At 32.2% G+C, this 15,022-nt stretch overlaps 1 protein-coding gene across 1 annotated transcript in view; it reads left to right on the top strand.

Moving 5' to 3' along the window:
• Window positions 1-15,022, top strand: part of Ehbp1 (EH domain binding protein 1) — a 310,593-nt gene that overhangs the window by 253,696 nt on the left and 41,875 nt on the right. Inside the window, 5 exon segments of the mRNA XM_047522702.1 lie at window positions 1,958-2,065; window positions 4,864-4,988; window positions 7,375-7,513; window positions 7,698-7,804; window positions 10,414-10,537. Coding sequence (XP_047378658.1) covers window positions 1,958-2,065; window positions 4,864-4,988; window positions 7,375-7,513; window positions 7,698-7,804; window positions 10,414-10,537 — 603 coding nt within the window.

Here is a 15,022-nt window from a genome sequence, read left to right as displayed (position 1 = left end):
TATCCCTTCCTGCTTTCTTAACTGTAATGCTCTCCCTTCAGTTGTACCTCTTGAAATTCTATACTTTTCTCAAGACCTAATGCTAATTTAAAGGTTAGTGCTTCTGAGAAAAATCCGTGGTGTCATTGACAAAGAATAATCTTTTTATCTTTTTAATTTGCTCTGTACCTTATTTTTACCCCATAACACCCATCCTACATGGCATTATAATCATTTCATTGTATTCCTTTCAACCAGAATGTATTATAGAACTTGGTATCTCCTCAACATCTAGCATAGTGATTTGCAAATTGTATGTACAGAGCACAGTAGAAGTTTCTTGAATAAATAAGTGAATAATGCATGTTGAATTTAGTACTTTTGTTCTAGATTAATTATGGTCAGTAATCAGTGGAGACTGATTGACAACAACAAAGTGTAATACCTTAGATCCTGAAAAAATATTAATAGTAAATGTCTCTGACACAGAGTATTGCTGAAGAAATATTTTGAACACCATTATAGCACTCAGGAAATGTTTTTAATTCATTTGCTAAACTATAAAATTATTTAAAGAATTTTTTAGGACAGTGAGATTGAAGATGCTCACTTTTATGAAAGGAATCAACTAGTTGTGCTAAGCATAGTTTATCAGAAAAGATATCTAAATTGATTGTACTTAAATAACATAACCAAGTATAATGCCTTAACTATGTCTTTGAAAGCATTTACCAATATTTTCATTTCTACAGTTTTTCCCCCCCGGGGGTCATTTCTAAATCTTTTTTTCTTTGTTATTTTCTCCTTCTAAAGGCTCACACAGTATATGGGAAGTCTGCAAAAAATGTTAACTATTATTAATATTAATGATCTTAGTACATATTTAGTTGGGAATCCAAAATCATACATAAAGGTATACATTTCAGAAAGGATTAAAGTTGGGGGATTAGGCTAAAACTATGGAATTTTGGAATTTCTCAATTTGAAAAAAATCTTTGGAATATCTTACTATTAATAAAAATTATCTAATTAAAAAAATATGATGCAGAGTATTAGGGAAATTCTTCACCTCCCACGGCTAGACGGCCAATTCTTCAAAACTTCCATTGCCTGTCAACAACAGAATTTAAAGTTAAACTTCTAATGTGCAAATCAGATCATCACTATGCCTTTTCAAATGTATGGAATTCAAAATTAACCGATTTTATCATTAGGATTTGGAGAGAAAAGATATATAGTAGAAATTTATAATGTTAAAAAATGACTTCACTAATTAATTATGACCTAAAATATAAATAAATATGACCTAAAATATATAAAACAATAGTGAGAAACATCCTCATTCCCTTGTGTTTAATTTTGAAAAATAGTTTTTCTCAATTTTCACTCTTCCAAGATGTACTATCTTAGTTATTTTTGAACCTTCCATTGTGTAAAGGTACAGTATTCTGGTTTCACCCTTTATCTATCCATATTGCTTTTTATGACAATATTCTTTAGTGCAGAAGCAGTCAAATCTTCATAAAATGTCTTCAAGAGCTACAAGTTTATAAGAAATAATGTCTCAATGCATCCATAGCAAATAAGTGATTAAAAATGAAATTTACCAATACTATTTGATGACTTCTTCACCAGATCAACTTATTTTTGTGTCCTATTATGAGAGATTATGACTAGATTACATTTTAAAATACAAGGACTCAGTGAGCTCAGTGATTCAGAGACAGCATGTGGCAAATTGTCAAAACCTTTGCATCTGCTTTGATGTGATAATTCATGTTTGACATAAGAATGTAAAATACAAATGTTAATCCAATAGTGAAAAAGTGACTTAAAACTAATTTCTTAACTTGCTTATCTTTGTGAGACCTCAATTTGAATAACTGTCATTGAAATACTGGTTTTTCTTCTTTAGTGTTTTGGACAAATGACATAAAATATAAATAATAACTAACATTATTGCTACATGTTCCTACAGATGAAAATGATAATATTGAGATAGATACTAACGAGGAGATTCCTGAAGGCTTTGTTGTAGGAGGTGGAGATGAACTTACTAACTTAGAAAGTGACCTTGATACGCCCGGTAATTTCAAATTGTTTTGTGTCCTGCTGCATGGCAAAATTTGTGGTTATATAGTTTTATTATGTTTTATATAAACAATCATTTTGCTAAATCCACCTTCCATTAATTCTACATTATTTTGTTTTAAGTTGAATGTTAAAATAGCAATAACATTGGAATAGCAAACTGTTGCTTATGTTCTCTTATTACCAAGATTCACTATTATGTTTTATATGAGACAATTTGTACATATTCAGTAGCTGATTTCCTTCTCTTAAATATTTTGGTGTGCTATTGTATGGTATACATGGAGTATCTATGGAATAATCCAAATGTAAATCTAAACCATGGATCAGATTTTTTCTGACAGTTTAGAATTGAAAGTCTTTGTTATAATACTGTTTTGCAAATTTTATGCTTACTTTAAATGTTTAAATATTATTACTAATTACTCAATACATAATTGAATATAATAAGATGCTGAAAACTAATTACATAGACTACTAAATCAATCTCATCAGTAAGTCAGTGGTGATTGACTTTTGTAAGTTCTTGTTTAAAATATAAAGATAATTTCTAATGTTTTTTAATAGGTGAGTGTTCTATCTGCATTGCCTTTATAAGTCAGCAGGAAGTAACAATCCAAAATTTTGTGTACCTGAGGGGTTCCATAAATGCTTATTGAATTGAATCTTATAGTAATAAAAACTCTTTGACAATATCTTTAGATTTAAAGATAAGGAGACAAAGTCCATGATAATTATCTTTCCCTGTAAAAGCTAAAGGGAATGACAGCAGGCATTCTTTTTCCAATCCTTGGCATGCCCCTGCAATGCTAACCTGCTGCTTCTCTTGTTTGAAATCATGCTATTACTTTTCCAAGAAACATTTGACCAGGATCTTCCTAACTATGAGGAACACTTGAGATTATCCAGGCCCTTTTGTCAGTAGCTCTTTCATGGCCCAGTATTAAATGATACTATTGCTAGAGAGAAGTCAGTATGTTTATAATTATTCAAGTCTAAGAGAATTCTGATATTTTAAGGATTTTTTTCAAATGTTTAACCCAAAATTAGAACAACCTTTTACTTCTTTGTTAACTATGATAGAACCTGGGTAGGTTTGCTTTTGCTTTATGAAAAGATTTTTGTTGCTTGCCTACCCTACTACTACAACTACCACCAAAGACTTTATTAGAAATTAATAATATCCCAGTACTGCTAAGGACACCCATAAGTACAGAATCAAAGCCTTAACATTCAATGTAGAAATGTAAAATTAATGCCAATAAGTAACATTTATCTTTATATTATAATAGATTATGAAGATAGGAAAAATTAACCATTTCTTACGTAAAGTGAGGAGAATTTATAGTTTCAGCTATTACAACTTTGTAGGTACTTTTTGAAACTTAGCTAATTTCAATCCTAACAGTCTTGACCCTTGTACTCTCAAAATATTCTCTTCCAGCCAGGTACAGTGGCTTATGCCTATAATCCCAGCAACTTGGGAAACTAAGGCAAGAGGATTACAAGTTCAAGGCCAACCTCAGCAATTTAGTGAGACCCTGTCTCAAAACAAAAAATAAAAAAGACAGGGGATATAACTCAGTGGTAGAGCACCCCTGGGTTCAATCCCCATTACCAGAATGGGGCAAAATTCTCTTCTTACTTGATACCAAAAAAGAAAGCACATCTCAATCCTCCTGTTTGGACTTAACTAATATAATGTTTACAGCTCTTAAGCATGGCGATAAGTGTTGACAGTCTTTCCTATTGAGATCTATGGTTTATTTTATGGCAATAAGAAATTGGAATGCAAATTGAAATCTGGAAGCATGTAGAGTATATTATGATTTTTATCCTTGCTTTATTTTCCCCAAAATTCTTTTCTTAACATGTATATAAAAGTCATAATGCTTTAATAATAAATTGCTTAATCTTTATCTTGATTTGACCATGGTTCATCAGATATTGTTTAAAAAAGAAGCCTGGCAATATAAATTTACCAATTTGCATGAAAGTATGATAATAGCATTTATTAAGAGTATTATAATTAGAAAAGTTATTAATCTTTATGAAAAATATCACTCATCAAATGGTCTGCATGTCTTTTACAACCATTTTATTAATGAATTGTTTTGTGTGATTTTGTCAGAGTAGTTCAGAAACGAGTAGAAATATTTATTTCTACTCGTTTCTGAACTATTTCATTATTAAAGATTAATGTACTTAACCAATAATAATTTGAAATAATTTAAGCTTCTATCTACATTTAATACATTCCAAAAATGACATTGTTATATTTCTGACATCTAAGTAGAAGGTATTTTTAAACATATTCCCTGTTTTAATACTGGGTATATATGTACACACAAATATTTTGTTCTAACAGTGTTTATGTTACTGAGATCAGGTAAAGAACTTATTTCAATATGACATTACATGTATATATTTAAAATATTTAAAGAAATAGTAAAATAATATAATTTAAAATCAAATTTCTCTTATTTGAAATGTCTAGTTGTTATTTTTATTATATAACCTTTTCAATTACTTATATATGTATTACATACATCTTAAGTTTTCAGGTAAGCATAGCTATTAAACTATAGTATAACTTAGTTATCCTTAGGTATGTTGACTATATTCCTTAAGGGACTGTGATATATATATACCCCTGCATGTGTCTCACACCCTAATGTCCTTTTCTTTTTTCTCTTAAGATACAGTAATTTTTTTATGATGTCACCTAAAATTGGTAGCCTACACATCTAAATACATCTCATTTGCTATTCATGATCTTTGCATATTTAACAGAACAAAATAGTAAGTTGGTGGACTTGAAGCTGAAGAAGCTCCTAGAAACTCAGCCACAGGTGGCAAATTCATTCTCCAGTGCTGCCCAGAAAGCTGAAACTGAGAGCTCAGAGCAAGAAATTAAGGTAAATCTTACTTATTTAATATTTGGTTTAATATCCATATATTCTGGTTTCTACTGGTACCTTATAATCCTAAAAACAATTTCTTATCAAATTGTTCTCATAAAGTTATAAAAATTTTTACTTACTAGCCAATAAATTGAACATCAATATGATAATCAGTGCTCATATAATGTTTTTTAGAGAAACTCCTACTTTCAATTGCTGTTTCAAGTAAAAGTAGAGTATATAGAAACTATTTTGAGTTCTGTATGTATTTGTATTTTGCTAAGAAAAATATTGCATAGAGAATTACAGAACACTTTTCTATCATCTTCAACTTTCTGTTTAAAGGAACTAGAATTTACATTATTTATAAGAATCCGTCATACCTGAAGATGGTGATGTGTATTGAATGTGTTTAAGATACTTGCATATGTTTTGTGCCATTTTGAATCTTACCTAATGCTGCATTTTAGCCAAAATGCCACATTATAAGAATATTGTTACTGTTATTAGACTATCTATATTATCCCCATCCACATATCCCCCCTTTTCCTCACAGTGTATCATTAATATTTTTTCTAGCTTTAGGGCACTTTCAGTCCTGTATAACTTTTCACCCACCTGCGGACTACAGGGATTGCCCTGCTGACTGAAAGGATTTCCTTCCCTTGACACAGAGATGCTTTGAAGTCCCAAAACAATGACTTTCATTGCTTTTCCCCTATATTGTCGGTTTCTATAAATTGGTGATGAAAGTGTGTGGCAGCAACAGAGGACTTTTGGTCTCTATCTTTGAACAAAAGGAAGCCTGGATCAGGTCTGATTTTTTGCGTTCAATTTAGCTTTCTGCAGTGGATTTAATGCAGAATGAAGCTGGCCTAAGAATAATACAATGGATTGAAAAGGCTAACTGAATTAGTGGGTTTAGAGGAATACATTTGTAAAGTGGCAGAAGTCCCTAGTCATAAAAAGGTTTCTTAAGATGGGATTTACTGGCTAATCACACTGATATTTTAGCATGTTGCCAGGCCTAAAAAAATTTAGCCATGTTTGTTTATTTTGGTAAAGACTTGAGTTTTACACTATTGGATAGTTACTATAATGACAGTAGAATACATATTTTTCTTTAAAAAAAAATCCAAAATTATTTCTATCCTAACTGCTGTGTAGGATACTTTAAGGATGATATTAAGATAAATATATTAGATACCTTTTAGAAAATAAAATAGAGGTGTTTTTCTTCTTATGGTTTAATCATCTACATAGTCGAAATTAGTTTGCTTTCCGAAAAGCTTACGTAGTAATTTTTAAAGTTGTTCCAACAAAAGGTATGCTGTAAACAGATTGCCTTTGTATGAATCTTTTTACCTAAGATTTTGAAAGTGGTATTTATAAAAAACATATAGAGTCCCTCTGTTCTCTTAAAGCTTTCAGCATTGACTTGGTTTTTTATTTTTTTTTAATAAAATGCAGTTTACACATTTATAAATGAGGCATTCTGTGTTTGTGGAAAAGGATAAACTGTTACCTTCCCCTGAGGATTCTGTATCCCAGGCCTCCTTGAGGCTAGAGAATAGGCCATTGGAGGGCTCCCTCATTACTGATTGTCTCAATGCAGAGGAAGGGCAAAGTCTTGGTTGCTTTTGATAACCAGTTTCAGCATTCAGCAGGCTTAGCTATTAGTCATGCATCTTAGCCTTTCCCTATTTACTTTCAAAACACTTAATAAAAATAATAAAAGATTAGGTATAAAATGAAATATTTGTTTGGTACACAGCACCTCGGTATCTGCAGCTTCCACACACTGCAGTGGTTCAGTCTTCTGGGATATTTCTTGTTGATAGAACCATTTGAATTTGTTACCAGTATTAACATAGGAAGCTCCAGAAGAGATAATTGTAGTTTCCTTAGCTGTAAAGGGCTTACTTACAAATCTGGCTTTGGAAAGTTATAGCTGATGAAATGCAGTTCAGTGGGGTAGTATTATAATCCTACCTTTTAGCCTTCATCCAGCATTAGTGGTTTATCTCAATGGGCATAAAATTAGAAACTATTTCTTCTTGTCATACAAGTCTTAGGACTACAAATCGAAGGGGCAGAATAGTGGAGGAAATAGGAGGCAATGGGCTTTGAAATGATACCTATCACCAGAAGACACAAGAGTTCTTAGTATCTAATGTATCAAAGTTATCAAGGATTTGAACTATGTATCCCCAATTTTTTATTTCAGGCAATTGAACTTGCAGTTGAGCTACTCAGAGTATTTTAAAATACCTTTTCTTTCAAAGAGTTTCTAAAGTTTCTAAGTTAGCATTATCGTAAATTAATAAAAGTTGCCATCTTAATGTGTAATTTCATGTTTGTATGGTTAGTTTTCTCATACCATTTGTTGTTTTACTTTTAGAATGGCACAGAAGATCTCCGGACTGAGCGATTACAAAAAGCAACAGAACGTTTTAGAAATCCTGTTGTATTCAATAAGGATTCTACAGTCAGAAAAACTCAGCTTCAGTCTTTCAGTCAATATATTGAGAATAGACCAGGTAGGAACACTTTATAAAATGCTTCCCTTCTTATGATTTAATATATGATTGAGTAGTAGTTATACACATACATACATATATGTGTGTATATATATGTATTATGAAGCTGATAATGTAAATCCACATTTCAATACACAAATATCAAGCTTTATAATAATTTACATGTCTCTCCCCTTTTTTTAAGAGATGAAAAGGCAGAGATCAATACAGGAAGATACAAAGAAAGGAAATGAGGAGAAGGCAGCGATAACTGAAACTCAGAGGAAGCCATCAGAAGATGAAGTGCTTAATGTATATTAATTTTTTGTGTGGTTTCATGATTGCTGATAATTCCAAACTGTATGTGGAAATAGTGCCTTTATTTGTTAAAATGAGATGTTAGGTTTTTTAAGATGTCAATCTCCAGTGCATTCAAAGCAGAGTGAGAGGGGTGCGCTGTTGAATTAGTCTGCAGTGTGGTGATAATTGTCAGATAAAAAAAAATGAATTTTTCAGAGTTCCACAGCCCCAGCTTCCTTGAGACATTTCCATCAGGGCACTTCCCATAAAGAGATTCCAGTATTGATCTACCGGGAGGATTTTAATTATTACAATAGCAGATACCGCAGAGCTGCAGTTAGAGGGAAAAGTCACATGAGACCTGCTAGAATTTCTCAGCCAACCCATTTTGTTGGCTTGGGTTAATGGGTGTTCAACCTTTCCATTATCCAGATCAGCCGTGAATTACTAGCTGAATGATGTTTGCATTAATATAATATATATGGTAATTTCTTCACTTAATTAACGGGGAGGTTCAGCTCAGTAGGGGTATGGGCTGATCATGTGTAAAATTGATTTGTGAGGGAAATATTTGATAGACCGCAGGGAGAAAGCTGCTTTTGATGGACAGCTGCAGGACAGAAGCAGGAAGAACAAGTTTTAACTCGAATTTTTGTCTGGAAGCATAGCTTTCTTTAATGGTGCTTTTTTACTATCTACAATTTGTCTAAATATTTTTATTGTTTTTACTGTTAAAATAGTCTTTGTAAGATTTTAAACAGCCTTATAAATGCATTTGGACTTACTAGCTACATTTTAGGACTTTAAAAGCTTCTCATTTTAAGTTACCTTTAGAAGACTTTGAAAAGTCTAAGTACAAAGAATATCACTGGTATATCCCAATGAAGTATTTGGTATACCTTTTAAGTTATAGAATACTTGAGTATAGTGTATAGTCACACTAAAGAAATCTGGTTATAAAATTAGTTAACTAATCATAATCAGCTAAAGCAATGAAGTTTGTGTGTTGCTTATCACTACTGTTTTCTTATATTTGTGTTATTTGTATTGTCTTAAAAAACTACTATATTTGTTTTTTCCCTTTGGATGGGACTGAAAAAAAAGAAATGTCCCTTTTGAAACTGCTCTGTTGTCACCAAATCATTCCAGATTTTACAGTTACCATTATCATTTATTCTGTTATATGATCGTATTGAAGTTGAAGTATATCCATTTTTATGAATCTTTTTAAAACACAGTGACTTTTTAAAATGAAATTATCTCAAGAAGTTATCAGTTTTATGATTTCTTAAATATTTCAACTTTATATTTGTCAATTGCCATGATCAATTTAACAATTAGTTGGTATAAATTAATTTCACATTGTGTAAGTACAAATTATTTACTAGTTCAGAAGGTGTATAAGCTATAATTAGAATTAGATATGTTTATTGATTATGAGAATTCTATAGTATGCTCATAATTAACATAATTCTTGATTGTGCTTCTTTCTCAAGGAATGCCAAAAGATAAATTCTCACTGCATCTTAGAGATTAATATGCTTCTAGGTAGGGAAGGCATGTGACAGAAGATTTTACACATTTATCTGTATGAATGAATAATGTTATAAGTGCTGATGATAATAGTGGTGGTGGTGAGAATAATCACTTAAGCAGTTCTTTAGTTGCTATCAGTTACATAGGTTTCTTAGCTCTAAAAAAGTCAAAAAGTAAACAGGTATTCCAAAGGGAGCTATATTTAATTCATTTTGTGGCAGTACCATAAATAATATTCCAACCCATAATGACTTAAATTTCTGATATGAAAATAAAAATTTTTTACTATACTGGCACTTTCTAATACAGCTGCTCTATTTCAAATAAAACTTCTAAGGAAATTTTTTTTTAATATGGATGGCATGGAAAAGTAAATTTTCAAATTGAAATCCAAATTTGGCTAAATAGAAGATTAACCAAATCAATATACTAGTTACTTAAATCCTGTGTATCAAAGTTTGAAACCACTTGTCAGGTTAGAATTTACAGCTTATAATAATTAGTGATAATCAACAGAATGACATGTTTAAATACAGAAGCTACTGACAGGAAAACTGAAGATACTGTAATCTTCTTTTATCGTGTTTTAAAAGTATAGTTCCAATAAAAGCAAAAAATATAACTTTTTAATTTTGTATTTTTATAGAGCAACTGGTTCTCTCAGAATGAATAAAGATCAATTTCTTAGTAAAATTATTTTTGCATATTATACTTTTTTTCTCCTTCTCTAATAATCAACAAAGGGAAAATTCTCTGCTGTCCTTGTCTATTCCTAAATAACTCTGACTTAACTCTAAGGATAATTTTTTAAACTTAGTATTCACTTTTTAAATCTTGGAAATCTGGGTGTGAAATTATGAGTATAATACTAAACAGCTAAAATGTTCTCTGTTTATAAAAGTTTGGTATATATAACACATGAAAAATTGCTAAATCACAGGGAAGGAGTTGCTTTTTGCTACTAAGGGTGATACTAAGGGTATATTTGGTTCTCTAGGTAAGTGCTTTACTAAGTGTTTGTAGAAAGGAAAAATGCAACTTACAAGTGATTTTTTTTTTTCCTTCCTGTTTGTTCTCGTTAACAGAAAGGGTTCAAAGACACCAGTCAGTATGTTGTAGGAGAATTGGCAGCACTAGAGAATGAGCAAAAGCAAATTGACACCCGTGCCGCGCTGGTGGAGAAGCGCCTTCGCTATCTCATGGACACAGGTACGGTGCCCAATTACACTGTAAACAGTTTTGGCAAATTGAGCGTTCACAAACTCTTATAGAGTTTTGGAAGTGTGAATCTTTGAAGCCTGAATGTTCAGCAAAACTGCCTTGAAAATAAAAAGGCTGCGATTTGCAGCCACCTCTCTGGGCCCTGGTGATAAGAGTGCCTTCATGGGAAGTGATAACTCACCCTGATACCGTATGAGCCAGCACTATTGAACAGTGTGCTCATCCATGCAGAGTTGGAATACACATCTGTGCCTCATTGATATGCCACTGGTTAAAAAAAAAAAAAGTAAGATCTTTACTGTTCTACTGATTCATTGGGAAAAAAAAAAAAAGATTTGGCCAGCTAAAGCCATGTACTGCATGAAACAGAGCACTGTGCATAGGGGACGGCTCCATGGACTAGATCACTGAAATTTGAGAATACTATCTGGTTACTGATGCTCCACAATTTTTTTCAAGAGAACAGGTTTTTAAAAGTCTGTAATACTTTGTGTCACAGTTGCATTTGAAAGGATTAAGGTATATAGCAAGGTTTGTAAAGATGGGTTAGAGAAGCAAGTTAGCTCCTAACCAGAGGATAGATTGTCATTTAATGCTGATTGCCAATGGTGATTGAATAGATCTAAGAACTCAGTAAGCTATTGGAAAAGATCTGTGTGTGTGTGTGCATGTTTCTTTAAAATTCTACTCCTACAAAAGAATAAAAATGAGAAATAAATTGAAATAATTCATACCAAATTGAAAAAATGTCAAAAAATAAGAATGAAAAATCTATTTCTCTAATTAATTGCTTTAATTATGACAGCATCAGACTAGAGTATGATAATTTAGGATGGGAAAGCTTTCTTGAACTTTTTCTTCTCTTTTTTCCAAAAATATATTTACAGTGAAAGAACTCTTCCAGAAGTAAACATTTATGTGAGGCATTTTAAAATACATATATATCTGAAAATCACAACATACTACTGGAAGAGGTCTTAGGTTTTATCTGGCCCATTGGATTTCGAATATGTTTTTTGGAGCCCCAGAGCTTTTTCAGAGGCACCTCAGGAGCTGCCAGGACAATAAGGGAGCAGAAAGCAGGCAGGCATCTGAATTCCTTCTCTTACTTCAAAGAGAGTGACTCTGAGTTTATTTATTTGAAATAGTGGACTTCTTGGAACAATTAGTTTAAAGAAAAGATTCTATGGCTTAAATTTTTAAAAAACTTTTTTCTAGAAAATCTATTACCTAATCTTGTCATTGTACAAGAGACTAAGGTACAACAAATGCTCAAGGTTATACAGATCACCAACTGGAAAACCTTGGAGTAGAATTCAGGTTAGAACCCTTCTCACTTTATCAGATTTATATAGATCATGTTTATTATTCCCTTAACAAGGTACATGCATGCCCAGTCTTGTCCATGTACATATACATTGTATAGATTCAACATGGATCCATAAACCAATATATTGCTTTACATTTGCACTTTTCCCTTTGATTTATGAAGCGTTTTTGAAATATTAGCTATGTTAGCTATATAAAAATATAAATACCAAGTTGGGGGTGATGGTGCATGCCTGTAATCCCAGAAGCTCAGTAGGCTGAGGCAGGATGATCCCAAGTTCAAAGCCAGCCTCAGTAACTTAGTGAGACCCTGTCTCAAAATAAAAAACAAAAAAGGGCTGGGACTGTAGCTCAGTGGCAGAGCACTTGCCTAGCATGTGTGAGGCACTAGGTTCAATCCTTAGCACCACGTAAAAATAAACAAATAAAACAAAGACATTCTGTTCATCTACAATTACAAAAATTTAAAAATAAAAATAAATAAATAAATAAAGGACTGGGGCTGTGATTCAGTGGTTAAGTGCCCCTGGGTTCAATTGCTGGTACCAAAAAAAAAGAAAAGAGAAAGTAAATACTATATAATATAATTTCTGTAATACATTTTTTTAAAAATATTTTTTAAATTGTTGATGGACCTTTATTTTCTTTCTTTCTTTTGTCTTTCTTTCTTTCTTTCTTTCTTTCTTTCTTTCTTTCTTTCTTTCTTTCTTTTTATTTATTTATGGTGCTGAGAATCGAACCCAGTGCCTCACACATGCTAGGTGAGTGCTCTAACACAGCTCTACCACTGAACTGCAACCCCAGCCCATGTAATACCTTCTTAAATTATTTTCCTTTAAAAATTTTAAGGGGACAAATTTCTTTTTAGTTTTAGTTTGTTTTGATTTTATAACAAAAGGAAGTAGACTGCCTTCCTTGATTATATTAAATAAATTAGATATTATTATTCAAGAAACCTTGTGCCACTAGTAAAAAAGTTAGAAATGCAGTTTCCTTTTCTTCTTTCACATATGGAGCTTGATTTGTTGAGGGTTTCAACCAAAATAAACTCAAATTTTCCACCGTTGTTGGCCCATTTTAACTTTAGATAGTTTATAATCTAAAAGACAATCATAAACTATATATTGACCATAGAACCCCTTGGTTACCATTATATTCCTTAGTCCACAGGACAGAATCATTTAAGAAGACCTCATTAGTAAAGGCAGAGTCAGGTTCTTAGATTTTTTAGTTCTTTACTCAGGGTTCTTTCCCTACCATAGCTTCTGTATTTTTTCTGCTATTTAAGTTTTGATATATTATAGGTAACTGACTTTATTCAGTTTTTTTTACTGATTTTAAAGTCAAATAATATAAAATTATGTTAGTTGAAAGCATACAATTCTACAGTATTTAACACATTTACAGTGTTGTGTGATCACCACCACCACCATACATTTCCAGAAGTTTTTCATCACCACAGACAGTGTACTCCTTAATCAGTAATTCTCCATTTCTTCCTACCCTAAGTCTCGGAGAAACTCCGAGACACATGTTTTCATTTGATGGTTATCAAACCGTGTGTGTGAGTGTGTGTGTGTGTGTGTGTGTGTGTGTGTGTGTGTGTAAAATGCTTCATATACATCATTCTGTTATTTGGAAGAGATTCTCTTAACACCAGGATTATTAATCTACTTTCTATCTCTGAATTTACTTTACTCTAGATGTTTCATATAAATGGAATTAAATAATATTTGTCCTTTTATGTTTGACTACTTTCACTTAACCTAATGTCTTCAAGTTTCATCCATGCTGTATCATGTACCATTTATCATTCCTTTTAATGGTTGAATAATATTCTAAGATATATGTGTGTGTGTGTGTCACATTTTGATATTTATTCATCGGTTGATGTACAGTGAATTGTTTCCACTTTGGGGCCCCTGTGAACATTTGTGTGTAAATATCTATTTGAATCTGTTTTCAATTCTATTGGATAATACCTAGGATGGAAATTTTTGGATCATAGGGTAATTCTCTTCTCAATTTTAAATGAGTTCTGAGGTTTATTTATAATTTGTAACATGTTTTCCAAAATAGACTGTTATAAGTGTCCACAGGTCAGACTAACACACGTATAAAAAAACTATTAATTCAAAATATAGCTAATACTAATAGTTATCCTAGACTCGAGTCCTAAGTTCCTAGAACTTGAACAACACTGGGTTTAAAGAACCACCTGTTTGACTTTGAAGAATCTGTATCCTGAGGTAACAGGAAAGGAGACAGCCTGGATGGTGGCCCAGACTGCTAGGCATTTCTCCTGACAAGAAGCGGTAGTAAGAAATTAGGACCCTCATTGGATCATGCAACAAGATGAGGAGGTGTCAGGTATGAGAATGGCAATAGCTGGAGAAGGACACCAGTGACAGAGAGAGAGCAGGTAAGGATTTTTATGTCGGGCTCCTTCTGAATTTGCTGAGTTAAACCTAAATCACTGATAGTCTGAAAACTTAATAGCAGTACTCTACATGTATGTGTATGTATGTATTTTTTCTCATACACTATGCTTCAAGGCATATTATTTTCTGCCATCCCATCTTGGGCCCTGTAAAATCTTTATGCAAATATTAGAAGATTGTTTTCCATCAACTCTTAATGGTTTCTTTCTCTGTGTGTGTACATGTGTGTAATTGTTAAGGAGGAATTTTTTTAAGTTTCTAGTTCCTAAAGTTTGTAATGATTACTGCTTAGGGAACAGTAAAACTTATTACTATAAATCTATACTATATGTGTTCCAGGCTGACACTTTGTAGATAACTATAATGCTAATGGATCTGTGCCAGCAATGTTGTAACCCTCAAAAAATGCAGTTTACAGTGGAAACATTTGACAGGTTCTTTTACTGTAGTACTACAAGTTACTATGATGAATGGTGTTTCTTTTCCATTTCCATTATGTTTTCATTTGATGGTTATCAAACCGTGTGTGTGTGTATGTATGTGTGTAAAATGCTTCATATACATCATTCTGTTATTTGGAAGAGATTCTCTTAATACCAGGATTATTAAGAATCACATTTTTCAGATAAGGAAAGAGGCTCAGAGAAGGAAGTAACTTCCCCATTCATACAAGTGGTAGAGCAGGAGTCAAACAAATGCAGAT

This window comes from Sciurus carolinensis, chromosome 13, assembly GCF_902686445.1.
Source record: "Sciurus carolinensis chromosome 13, mSciCar1.2, whole genome shotgun sequence".
NCBI lineage: Eukaryota > Metazoa > Chordata > Mammalia > Rodentia > Sciuridae > Sciurus > Sciurus carolinensis.
Note: the sequence above shows the minus strand (reverse complement) of the source record. Positions and strands in the feature narration are given on the sequence as shown.